The 13,144-nt window shown below is 38.0% G+C and overlaps 1 protein-coding gene across 4 annotated transcripts in view; it reads left to right on the top strand.

The window, feature by feature from the left end:
* SLC39A8 (solute carrier family 39 member 8) overlaps positions 1 to 13,144 on the top strand; it is a 35,479-nt gene that overhangs the window by 11,424 nt on the left and 10,911 nt on the right. For all 4 annotated transcript variants that reach the window (XM_032224608.1, XM_032224609.1, XM_032224611.1 and 1 more), the window contains 4 exons: positions 5,454 to 5,619; positions 9,004 to 9,173; positions 11,496 to 11,618; positions 12,579 to 12,755. In XM_032224608.1, coding sequence (XP_032080499.1) covers positions 5,454 to 5,619; positions 9,004 to 9,173; positions 11,496 to 11,618; positions 12,579 to 12,755 — 636 coding nt within the window. The remainder of the gene's footprint in view (positions 1 to 5,453; positions 5,620 to 9,003; positions 9,174 to 11,495; positions 11,619 to 12,578; positions 12,756 to 13,144) is intronic.

Below are 13,144 nucleotides of genomic sequence, written 5' to 3'. Positions count from 1 at the left end.
TCACGTGGTACTTCTTTCATTTCCCCCCAAGTCTTTTATTTCTTTATTTTTTATAAATATCTCAAATCAATGCGTGAACAGTGTGGCACCTGAGTGTCATACATTGTAATGCAAATAAAACTATTAAAGTTAATCATAATTATTACATTCAGTCAACGTATGTATTTTTAGTAATACTATACATTTATCTTAGGTTACAGCCTATCATTGTTCAATCATTCCACATTTATCTTGTTATTTCATTTTGTTATATAAAAATGTATACACTAATATTCCCCCTTCTCGTATTTCTATCACTTATTTTAGCTTTTAATCAGGAGTGGGTTCCAGCAGGTCCTACTGCCGGTTCACTCGTATTTGTGCTGTGCGCGCATGCGCAGTGCAATTAAAATTGTTCTGCACATGCACAGAACTGAAAAACAAGATGGTGGCGCCTATGGCACCATCCGGAGAACCGGTTTGGGGCTATGACAGGCCTGGGTCGCTGCCAGTTCCAGTGACCCAGGCCACCAAACCACTACCGGTTCGGCCAAACCGGTCCAAACTGCTAGGAACCCACCATTGCTTTTAATCATGTCACCCTTTGTTATACAACAACAACAACATGTGGTATTTCTATCGATTTTTCTTTTTATTAGACCATCCAAAAATAATATGTACAACTTTCCACTTGGGTTTCTATAATTAAGTTATAAATGCTATTTATCCATTAGTTTTCCCCTTCAATATAAATATCAGTGCAGCTCACAACAATAAAAAAACAACAACAGAATACTTACCATAACAATAGAAATGATGCAAACAAGGAAGGAGTAAAAGGGCAGTGTTTGCTTCATACATACAATATAAACTCTAGCAAATACCATAAATTCATAAATCTGTCTTATCTGATCTGTCCCTACATTAAATGGTGATTGAAAGAAAATATTTATTGTAATCTTGGTAATAGCTGCTTTGTTAGCATGGTTTTTAAATACTGTTTGGAAAATTACAAAGATAGTTGGTGCATATGTAAATAGAATATAATTCTTTATTGGCCAAGTGTGATTGGACACAAACATACTTCAATAGAGTTAATGTATAAGCCAGATGATTCATAAAAATAGCTTATTTATACTTCCCTTTATATGAAGAAGTAAATATGACATTGTTCTTGTTATTTTTGTATTATTTATACACCACTGTTTGATAGACTATGGAATATGATCCAGTTTTATTGGTTTTATTTTTTTATATTTGGTAACATCACAATAACATACAAAAATGCAATTTATAGGCATATATTTAATGACAATAAAACTATATAATTAAGTACAGTGTGTCATTAGAATAGCGGTCAATGAAAGTCTATAGGTAGTCCTCAACTATTGACCATAATTGACCCTGAAATTAAGGTTCTCAGTTGTGCCAGTCATAAGTTAAGTGGATCATCATGTAACCATGCCTGATCCTTCAACTTTTTTTGTGGTGATTGTTAAGAAAACATAGCACTTGTAAAGCAAACGTTGATGTTATAATGGAAACACCATGGTTGTTACGTGAAACTGTTGTCTGCAATTTCCCAGAAACTGGAAGGAAATACCAGTTACTGGTATAAATGTTGTAAATTACAGTCACATAACCGTGTGACACTGAAAACAGTGTTAAATGTGGGCCAGTTGCTGAGTGCCTAAAATGAAATCACATAACTGCAGAGAAGGGTGAAGTCATCAGAATTTTGAATCTGGGTTATAAATACATTTGGGGGGGGGGTCTATTGCACCTTTGAATGGTCACAAAGTGACCGGTTGTAAGTTGAGGAGTACTGTATTGAGTAAAATGTAATGGTATTCCTCTGCCAATGAAATACACATTTATTAATGAAATAATTTGTCAATTATTTGCCTACAGAAGTTGTGGGTGCTTCCTCACTGGAGATTTTTAAGAAGAGACTGGGCAGTCACTTGTCTCAAATGGTATAGGGTCTTCCGCTTGAACAGGGGTTGGGGGTTGGACTAGAAGACCTCAAAAGTTCCTTCCAGCTCTATTCTGATTAATTAATTAATTCACCAGATCCAAACAGATTAGAAGGAATTCAAGAAGTGCAGGAGGAGAGTCAACACAGAATTTATAGGTATTAATCAGTAATTAACCAGGAAGAGTTTTGCAGAGTTTTGGCTCAGTTTGCTTTGAGTCAATTTCAGATGCAGAGCTGAAGTGCATCTGAGTGATTTCCTTGGAAAAACTCTCTACTGTATTCCCATCATAAGTAGTGTTTACTGACTTCAGGTGCCACTGTGGTCAAAGGTCAGGCAATTACCTTGCACAATAACTAGATTGGCAGGGCACAAACATTGAAATATATATTGCTTTGGCACCTAGTCATGCCCTGACAATTACCTTTGGAGTAATGGCAGAAAGAATTTATCCATCATTCCAGGCTTGTTTCATTTTTTTTAAAATATACATAATTTTGCTGAAAGTTTTAACAACAACAATAAGAATTAATTCAAACTAAAATAGAATGACAAAGAAGAAAATGAGAGAAATAAAAGAAAAACCTAAACATGCAAAGAGAAAATTAAGTAGAAGAAAAAAATAAAATAAAATAAAGAAATGGCATCCAATCTTTCAGTAGTTATAAGTACAATGATAGTTTAACCTCTCTTTCTCTAAAGTTATTTCTCTTGTCTAATCTACCTTCTCTAATAATCAAAATCATAAAACTTAAGTTGATGTTTTTCTCTTCTTATGCCAAAATTCCATAAGGGGTTTCTAGTCACCAATAAATGTAGATATAGCCTTTCTCTAACCAAACAAGTCCATTTTGCCACATATTCTTTCAGAGATTAAATAACTGTTACCAGAATGCTTTCAAATTATAATTGAATGATTATAGGATTTCATAATATAAATATGTAGCAATTCAAGTTTTGCAGGGGAAAGTATTAGTTTGTTTCATAAAGCTTTAGAACAAAACCATCCATAGTATTAACACAACCTGTTCGATACTGTATAAACAAAAAAGGACAAAGCATAACATAATTCAAGCACATTTTAATGACATCTGGTCTCCAGAAATACAACATATTTATGAAATATTAGGAGCAGAAATGTTCAGGATTTCAATTACCGATTTTATTCCCAGGTCAAGCAAACATTGGAATGCACTTCTATATATCACTTAATTATACCCCTTTCTCATTCATGTCCCTTTGAAACTGTTGATCCAGTGAAAGTCGTTCAGTTTGTTGATCTGCTTGCCTACTGCGCAAAAGTATCTCCTAAACACAGGAATGAAAGAAAAGAGAGAGATGACCTGAATTGTGAATGAACTGCACTTTCAACCAGCCCACAAAACTGTGCTTAGTTAAAATAGTCTCTCCCTCATTCCCACCCCCCTGGCAAAAAAACCCCACAGACACTGACTTTATTTAGTGGATAGAATCAAGATCAGGTGAAGTGTTAATACCACTTTATAATGCCTTGGTAAGGCCACACTTGGAATACTGTATTCAGTTTTGGTCGCCACGATGTAAATAATATGTGGAGACTCTAGAAAGAATGTGAGAAAAGCAACAAAGATGATTAGAAGACTGGAGGCTAAAACATATGAAGAATGGTTGCAGGAACTGGTTATGTCTAGTTTAATGAAAAGAAGGACTAGGGGAGACATGATAGCAGTTACCCAATATCTCAGGGGCTGCCACAAAGAAGTGGGGAGTCAAGCTATTCTCCAAAGCACCTGAGGGTAGGACAAGAAGCAATGGATGGAAACTAATCCAGGAGAGAAGCAATTTAGAACTGAGGAGAAATTTCCTGACAGTTAGAACAATTAATCAGTTGGAACAACTTGCTTCCAGAAGTCGTGAATGCTCCAACACTGGAAGTTTTAAAGAAGATGTTGGATAACCATTTGTCTGAAGTGGTGTAGGGTTTCCTGCCTAAGCAGGGGGTTGGACTAGAAGACCTCCAAGGTCCCTTTCAACTCTGTTATTCTATCCTATTCTATTCCAAAGGCGCTTTTTCAAAAGGCAACTGGACTTTGTTTTTCCTTGAAGATGTTTTGTTTCTCATCCAAGAAACGAAACGTCTTTAAGGAAAAACAAAATCCAGTTGCCTTTTGAAAAAGCATCTTTGGGACAACCTTGATTTGGATTATGAAGAATCTCCAAAGACGACACTCTCTTTGCTTTGTGCAAACCTAATGATAGGTTGGCTTTTGGATCTGACCCCAACTGGATAATTATTTGCTGCTTTTGCCTTATACTTAGAGGTATACCAATTGTAGGTAATAGATAACCTTCCTTTGCTGAAAGCATGCAGCCATTCCCTGATTTATTTTCCCTAAAAAACTATCTAAGGAACCTCACTAGGGGAAAAGGGAGGGATTGGAGGCTATATAACATGGCCAACATTTCATTTCATTTCATTTATTAAATTTATAGGCCGCCCAATCCCGGAGGACTCCGGGCAGCTTACAACGAGAAAAGAAAAAAGAAAAGCAAAATAAGTAAAAAATAGTTTAAAATTCACAACACACATACGTTCTAATCGGGGCTGGACCTTAATACTAAGGTCAACAGCTCCAGGCCTGCCGGAACAGCCAGGTTTTAACGGCTTTCCTGAAGGCCATGAGAGTGGGTAAGGTCTGGACTTCTGTGGGTAGCTGATTCCACAGGGTCGGAGCAGCCACAGAGAAGGTTCTCTTCCGGGGGCCTGCCAGCTGACACTGTCCGGCTGACGGTATCCGAAGGAGGCCCACCCTGTGGGATCTTATCGGCCGTTGGGAGGTGTATGGCAGTAGGCAACCCACTACAAATGGACTTGTGATGGCTCACTTCACTTGCCACTTTCACCCACCATGGCAGATCTCTGTATAAGTATGTGGAATTGATCAACACAGCTTTGCTAATTACAATCAGTCTAGCTTTTAAGATCCATTTCTTGTTTGGAATCCAAACTGTAGCAGCCTTAGCCTGCAACATGACCTCCTGTGACTTCATGGGGTTGTGATGTGATCATGATGAAGTGCACCTTTCAAACTGTGCCATGGTTTTCTGCATAGGAGCAAGCAGCAAACGGGTAACATGACTCATTCTACATTGAGCGGTGTACAACTGGAATGAATTAATGGACAAAAATTAATAATACATGAGAAAATGTATGGTTGAGATGCCTGCATTGAGAATTTAGAGGCCGTAGGGTGGGTCAAGTCAAGGAAAGTTTGCCTTGCAAATATTTATGATTCACTTTCAAAGTTATAATTAAAATAAAATTGAGCTTGCCAAGGTTTCTAGATCCTTTCAGAAGGATACTGAGAAATATAACAAGAATTTTCTCCTCAGATGCCATTCTAAAGGTAATTTTTTATGCAGTTGTTGACAATCAAATCTAAAATGTTTTACATTTCTCTGCTGTGTGCATTCATTTTCTTTGTCAAACTAATAGGTTTTTTTAAAATTCTCTTTTAGTGCATGTCTTCCGAAGATATTTTTTCTCTGTATGGAATATCAAACAGGACCAGGATAATGGAATCCACCTTCTCTACAATATGCCCTGCTGTCTTACAACAAGTGATTTTTCACCCCTGTGAAAAATCTCTTTCCAAAGGTAGTTCCAAGCCATCTCCTACAGAAGGTAAGTCTCCATTTAGAATCTAGTTTAGTTAGCAGATTATTTTTTCTAGTTATGTACTTCAAAAAATATCAATGTTTTTATACCTACAAAGGCATAATATTGGTTGCCAGTTTTCATCACTAACTGATAGATAAAGAGAAAGGTTCCCTTCACACATACGTGCTAGTTGTTCTGGACTCTAGGGGGCGGTGCTCATATCTGTTTCAAAGCTGAAGAACCAGCGCTGTTTAAAGATGTCTCCATGGTCATGTGGCCGGCATGACTAAATGCCCAAGGCGCACGGAATGCTATTACCTTCCCACCAAAGGTGGTCCCTATTTTTCTACATGCTTTTGAACTGCTAGGTTTTCAGAAGCTGGGACAAGTAACAGAAGCTCACTCTGTTATGCGGTGCTAGGGATTCGAACCACTCAACTGCCAACCTTTCTGATCGACAAGCGCAGCGTCTTCACCACTGAACCACCGTGTCTGACGGATATTGCATGATAATTTTATTATATCAACTCAGATAATGATCAAAATTAAATTTTATATTATGAAAATAACAAAATGTTGCTGTCTCCCTTAGTTGACAAATATCATCTGCTTGTGCTTCTAATACATGTAAGACTAAGTCTTGTATCTTCTCAGCAGATACTATTAGAAAGGCATTTTTGCAAAACATTTTAAACTTAAATACTAATTGCATAAAAGTTGGCACAGTACAGGAATTTTCTTTGAACTTAGAAGGAACTACATGGTTTTAGCTAGCAAACTAGAATATTGATAACTGTAAATAGTGCCTCCCGTGTGTAATGATGTCAATAGATTATATCTCTTTCAAGGAAGACTAGTGAGTAAGGACTTTTACAAGTAAACCAAATCACAGAGGACAATCATCTATTCTAGACAAATAAAGAAAAGTTATCGAAAGAATCTCAGAAAGAAAGGCAATGTACAGAAATGGAATTTAAACTTGACTATAAGAAGCAATAGCTTGAATATGATATTTGAAAATACCAAAGCACTCTGTATGTACAGGTATTTTTTGAAAGGTATTGAAGGAAAATTGGACAGCACTATTGAGAAAGTTACATTAAAATAAGGAAATAGAAGCAATTGTGGGGGTTTTTTTTGTCTAAGAAGAATGCTATGCACCAAAATTATCAAAGCAAAATGAGAAAAGATCTCAAGTAGTAAATTCCATTTGGGCTAATTAAAACAGTTGAGTATGTAGTAACTGGATGTAACAAAATAACCCAGATGACAAAAATAGTTATGATTGTGTGGAGAAGATATTACACTAGCATTTATGTTTAAAAATATGGATTCACCGTCAATATACATCATTGGAAACATCAAATCACACATAAAAATCATATGACAAAGTAAAAATGTTAGGGAATTTTAAATTCATACCAATTTATGCCCATAATATAACACACACCAGACACCATTGATATTGGAAAGAACAACGTTTGATTTATTAACGTAGCCATTCCAATGGATAGTAATGTGGAAGACAAGGAAGTGGAAAAGATTGCAAAGATGAATAGAGATTGCAAAAGTTTGGAAGATATCAGTTGTGATACCAATTGTTATTGTGGCTGTGGGTGCAATATCCCTGGTCAACATCAGCTTTGACATATTTTTGGAACTGGAATGTAACAAAGTCTTGTCCAGTTTGACCTTCAACATCTAGGTTTTTAATCAAACTTGCTTCTTATTAAGGCAAAAGGCAAGGAAAATTTAAGCATGTAGAGTATGGTTTATAAGAGAAAAAAAGAGTTGACCAAAGAAGTAAAATCAGAAATACATGAAATTTACCATATTTATAAATATTGTAAATAAGTCAGGATACAACAAAAGGGATGTTAGAAACTACATATTCATCTCTAATGCTTTTAGTGATACTTCTTTTTCTTTTTTTAAAATAGTGTCTTTAAATAACAACATAATGGAGAGCTTGACACTCAGACGTTAAAAATGGTCTCTAAAATCCTTTCCCTTATTGTTAAAAACCAACGTATTTTGTTTTTATGGTTAATTCTTCAACAATGATTGAGCCCTAACTGTACAAGTTCTGTAATTTTCGTCCCAACTTGCTAAATATTACAGGTAACTTATGAGCACAATTGAGCTCAACATTTCTGTTGCTGAGTAAGACATAAGTGAGTTTTCCTCCATTTTATGACCTTTCTGGCCACTGTTGTTAAGTGAATCACTGAGGTTGTTAAGTTAGTAACACAGTCGTTAAGTGAATCTGGTTTCCCCATTTGATTTTGCTTGTCAAAAGGTTAAAAAATGATCACATGATGCTGGAACATGTCATAAATATGAGTGAATTGCCAAGCATCTGAATTCTGATCATGTGACGATGGGGATGTTGCAACAGTCGTAAGTGTGAAAAATGGTCATAAGTCACTTTTTTCAGTGATTCGTAACTTTGAATGGTCATTAAATGAACAGTTTTAAGTCGAGGACTATCTGTATATCGTTGCATCCTTTTTTGTTTCTTCTTTTTGTTTATTTTCTCTTTTTATTTTCTTCAACGATATGAATAAAAATGGCAATGTTAAAGCAGTTAAAAAGAATAAAAAACTTTCTGTTGAATCTGTCAGGTGCATTTTAGTCAGATCACAATTTTTCTGCCTTATTGTTCTTCTGTTATTTCTAATTACTCTAACTTTAGCTGACGAGAAATGTAGCACAATGAGAAATGCCAAGGGAAAGGAAAAAAATAATAATTTGAAGTTATTGTGACAATCTATGGTTCAAGAATGGAAATGGTGATCATAAACATGAAAAATCCCATATTTAGTATTTTTAGTGTGTTGCTCTGTGCAGTTTAGCATATTTTATTATTCATTTATTTACCATATTTTTTGGAATATAAGCCGCACCTCCCCCCCAAAAGAGCATGGAAATGTTGGTGTGTCTTATACACTGAATACAGCCATTTTTGACCTCCTGAAGCCCTGTCCCTGCATCCCAATTTTGTGAAAAATGGGTTGTTTTTTGCAATAACAGGTGTTTTTGCCTTCCCCCAGCCCTGCTGAAGCCTGCAGAGTGCTCCTGGGGGCTGGGGAGGATAAACACTTTTTTCCCCTTGCTTACTTCTTCGAAATCTTGGTGTGTCTTATACACCGTTGCGTCTTATGATCTGAAAAATATGGTAATCAGTTTTTTTTACTGCCTGCATCACCTATATTTATATGTTGTTCTTAGTCAAATAATCTCAGCAAATCCTTGGATTTAACTGTATCTTGAATGTTAGGTCTTCAGCTGTTTTTCAACTAGATGGATAAACTGAGTTCCCTATCCAATGAATCACCAAGAAGGACTTGGTTGGTTTAATACAACTAATATATATTTGACTGTATCTTCTTTTTTTTATCTTTACAGTTTGGGGCTTTGGGTTCCTTTCTGTCACTATAATCAGCCTTGCGTCACTTCTTGGATTGGTTTTAACCCCTCTTTTAAAGAAGGACTATTTCCCTAAGATTTTAACCTACTTCGTAGGTTTGGCCATTGGAACACTCTTCTCTAATGCAATTTTTCAACTTATTCCAGAGGTAAGGAAAGGAAGACAAAAATGGTGGGAATGTAACCGGGAATGGGCTTCCAAAATTTCAGCAATGGGTTCTCTCGTTGCTGGGTGGGCATGGCCACAGTGGGCGTGGCCAGGTTTGCCTCCTGCATGGGGGGGGCGTTTTTGCCTTCCCCAGGCTCTGGAGGTTTTCCGTGAGCCTCTGGAAGGGCAAAACTGCCTCTCCCGGCCGTTTCTGGACTCCCGGAACTTCCAGGAGGCCCATTATCTCCCTCCTTGAGCCTCCACATGGGTCCTGCACTTACTTTGCATCTAAAACGTGCCACGTGGAGACTCCTGGATGGGGCGGGGTGGGGCAGGGTGGGCAGGGCCAGCCAGGTGTGGGATTTGGAAGTTCTCTGAGCCAGCCATAATGTTAGTTATGGGTTCTCCCAAACCAGGCCGAACCTGTAGCAGCCCACCCTTGAATCTAACCATATTCTATGTTTTCCCTTAAGACTGAGCATCCGGAAAGATGTTTTTCAGTGTTACAGCCTTGTAGTCATTCACTTTCTTTCCCATTTACTCCAATTATAAACCCCTTTAGGGGGATATGTTAGATTTGTACTATTAAGTACAAGATGACTAAGAAAGATGACTAAGAAAGACGACTTGCCAGTCTGACAGGAAGTGGGAGCACATGCTAATATTATATGTCCACTGGCAGTGGCCAGGCAAATAGAACATTATTTGAAAACATGATTAAGTGCAGTCACTGAATCGTGTCTATGGTTGTCTACTAATAAAAAAGGAGTTGGTGATGTCATGAAACTTTGATAGGATTGTTCAGGTGCTTTATGGAAAGAGGAAGTGAAATTTTTTAATTCCTCAAATGATGATGTGTGCTGCCAAAACCTCTGGTAAGGAAAATTGGGTTAGTTGCTGAACTGGTTAAGCATGTGGGATGAACAGAGTTCATGTAGGACAGAGGTATCAAACTCAATTTCATTGAGGGCCACATCAGGGTTGTGTTTGACTTTGGGGGACTGGGGTGGGCATGGCCAGCTCAATGTCCCTTGGGTTGGGGGTGCCTGAGTGCTCTGCCTCCCGAGCTCCGTTTTCAGTTGCAATGGCCTCCTGAAAACCTCCGCCAGTGAAAACAGAGCTTGGGAGAGCCAGCTGCGGCCTCGTGAGCTCCATTTTTTTGACTGTGATGGCCTCTTGCAACACTCTGCCAGTGAAAATGAAGCTCGGAAGGGCCTTCTGTGGCTCTTGTGAGGCTGGCTTTTGGCTGTAATTGCCTCCTGCAACCCTCTATCTGCATGTGGCCCTCCAGAGCTCCATTTTTGCTGGCATAGGGTTGCAAGAGGCTGTTGCAGCTGGAAATGGAGCTCAGGAACCTGTTTTTGCTGGCAGAGGCCCTGCGGGCCAGTCCCTCACTGTTTCCAGGGTGGCCCTGTGGGCCAGATCTAAGCACCTTGCGGGCTGGATGCGGCCTGGAGGCCTTGAGTTTGACACCCCTGATGTAGGAGATGACCAGACTGAGCCTGAGGGAGGGATCAAATGCATCAGTAGTGAGTTCTGGGTGGAACAGCCCAGTACAGGCATATCGGTGGCCGCTGGGAGCAGCGACTACCATACTGGAACGATGTTTTGGTGGGCCCACCCCCCACCACATTCCTTACCTCTTTTTGAGGGAAATGGTCCAATTGCACACACATGCACAGTACATGCTGCCTGTGCGACCTCGCCGAGCAGCTGGGGTATCGCAGGGAGATCACGTGCATCCAAGGTGGACGTCCATCCCTGTCACAGGGTACCGGTTGCGACAGGATCCAGAACACACCGCTGAAACGCATCATTAGTCAAGAGTCCCTTCATGCCAACAAGAGATCTAAGTCCAGTCCACCTTGAATTCCTTTCTTAATTCCCACTAATTTCTCTTGACCATTAATAGTTCAGATCCTGAATCTCCTGATTTCCCTAGTGTTTGACAGTCCACTGGAGAGGTGAAATGGAATAAGCGTTTCCTACTGCAATTTATTTCCATGCAAATTATTATGTTCAGCATTCATTCTGACCCACATGTACATTTTGTGGATTAATTATTTGACAAGATTGATTTAAAAAATCACCCAGTTTGGAGTAGACATTTCAATATAGAACAGGCAACCTTTGTTATGAGACTGGCAAATGGTGACATACCATATATGATTTAATTTAGGTGAGTTACAATATCAAGTAAATTTGGATTAAATTTACTGAATGAATAGATGAAAAAGGGAATACTGTAATGAAAAAAAACCTTCTTAAAAAGAATACAGAAATATCAAATGACATGGAATTGTTATCAATGTTTTTGTTCTAGGCTTTTGGATTTGATCCCAAAGTAGATAACTATGTTGAAAAAGCAGTTGGAGTTTTTGGTGGATTCTACATCTTATTCTTTGTGGAAAGAGTTCTTAAAATGATATTGAAGACTTACAGTCAAGTGAGTTGGGTAGCAGGATTGAATTAAAGGGATGTGGAGACGTATACTGTTTTTACTGCTAAAGATTATTATATTTATTTAACCGTGCAGAAAATAGTGAAAAAAACTGATGCAGTGTTTTAACCAAAGACCCCATCAGACAACAGATCTCACACAATTCAGTTTATTGTAGAGAAGCAAAGACTGAGTGGAAGCCAGGACTTTATCTCCAGCCAGAATGAGATTGGAAGAGAAATGCCATTGACATGTGTGAAATGTAGGTTGAGAAAGACAATAACATCTCCGATCTACAGTGTTAATGTTACAATTATATGCTAACCACACATGGATCTGCTCAAAAATAAATGAATGAATGAATGACTGAATGGGGCAGGTCAAACGCTAAACTGGATTTAATTTACGATTATATTTCATTAACATTTAATCACATACATTAAATACATGATGTGATTCTTTGCTGGATATTGAATAGGTTTCCTTTCTGCCCCATTAAAAACAACAATTGTGTGTATCTTTTGGAGGGCCCTGAGGATTGTACATAAGGCTTTTTAGAGTCACATATATTCCTCAGACCCAGGATGTGGACTTCTAGATAAGAATGCCAAATTTCTCACATTGAGATATATTTACTGTACACATATTTTTAGTACAGCAACCAGCTATTTTCATATATATTGGAATAAAGTGCATTTAGATGAGGTCTGCCTGCCTGCCTGTCTCTGTCTTTGTCTCTCTAATTATCAGCTCCCCTCTCTCTAATCTATCTACCTATCTAATACCTAATCTACCTACCTACCTAGCTAGCTCTCTCCATCCATCCATCCATCCATCCATCCATCTATCTAATACCTAATCTACCCCCCCTCTCCCTCCCTCCCTATCATCTATTCTATTTCTAAAGTTATATTTTGATGAAGTCCATTGATTCCTTCCTGAATTGTTTCATCTGGTTCTCTTTAGATGGGCCACACTCATTTTGAATCTGAAGAACTGAAACTTCCTCAAGATCGTTCTGCGCCTCCTGCTCCTGTAGAATTAATCAAATCGGTCAATGGAACCATGTGCTATGCAAATCCAGCTGTAGCAGAAGCTAATGGAAACTTGAGTTTTGATAATGTCAGTGTGATCTCTGGACAGGTATGATTGAACATGTCGTGCCAGTTTATCACAGCATTTCTAGCGAAGAGCTGATTGCGGATCTTTTCTTTGTTGATAATAGTTTTAAAATTGACCTTGGGTTCATTGTCCACTCCAACATTGTTAACCACTCAGTATGTGCATGTTTGCATGTGCACACAGAGGAAAAAAAAATGTGTTTATTCAGACACATATAAATATTTATTACAATTAAGTTGTAGATTTACTTTATCACTTCTTATATAATTTTTGCTTTCTTATTAACTCTTGCACTTTACCAACTCATTTTTTTTACTTTGTTATAAATTGGTTCATGAGTTCATAGTTCACTCCAGCCTTCCTGCCTACTGAATATGCTACACTACATGGTTAAATAGATAGTGGCTGGC

The sequence above is a fragment of the Thamnophis elegans genome, chromosome 9 (assembly GCF_009769535.1).
Source record: "Thamnophis elegans isolate rThaEle1 chromosome 9, rThaEle1.pri, whole genome shotgun sequence".
Taxonomy (NCBI): Eukaryota; Metazoa; Chordata; class Lepidosauria; order Squamata; family Colubridae; genus Thamnophis; species Thamnophis elegans.
This window is presented reverse-complemented; position numbering and strand designations above follow the sequence as displayed.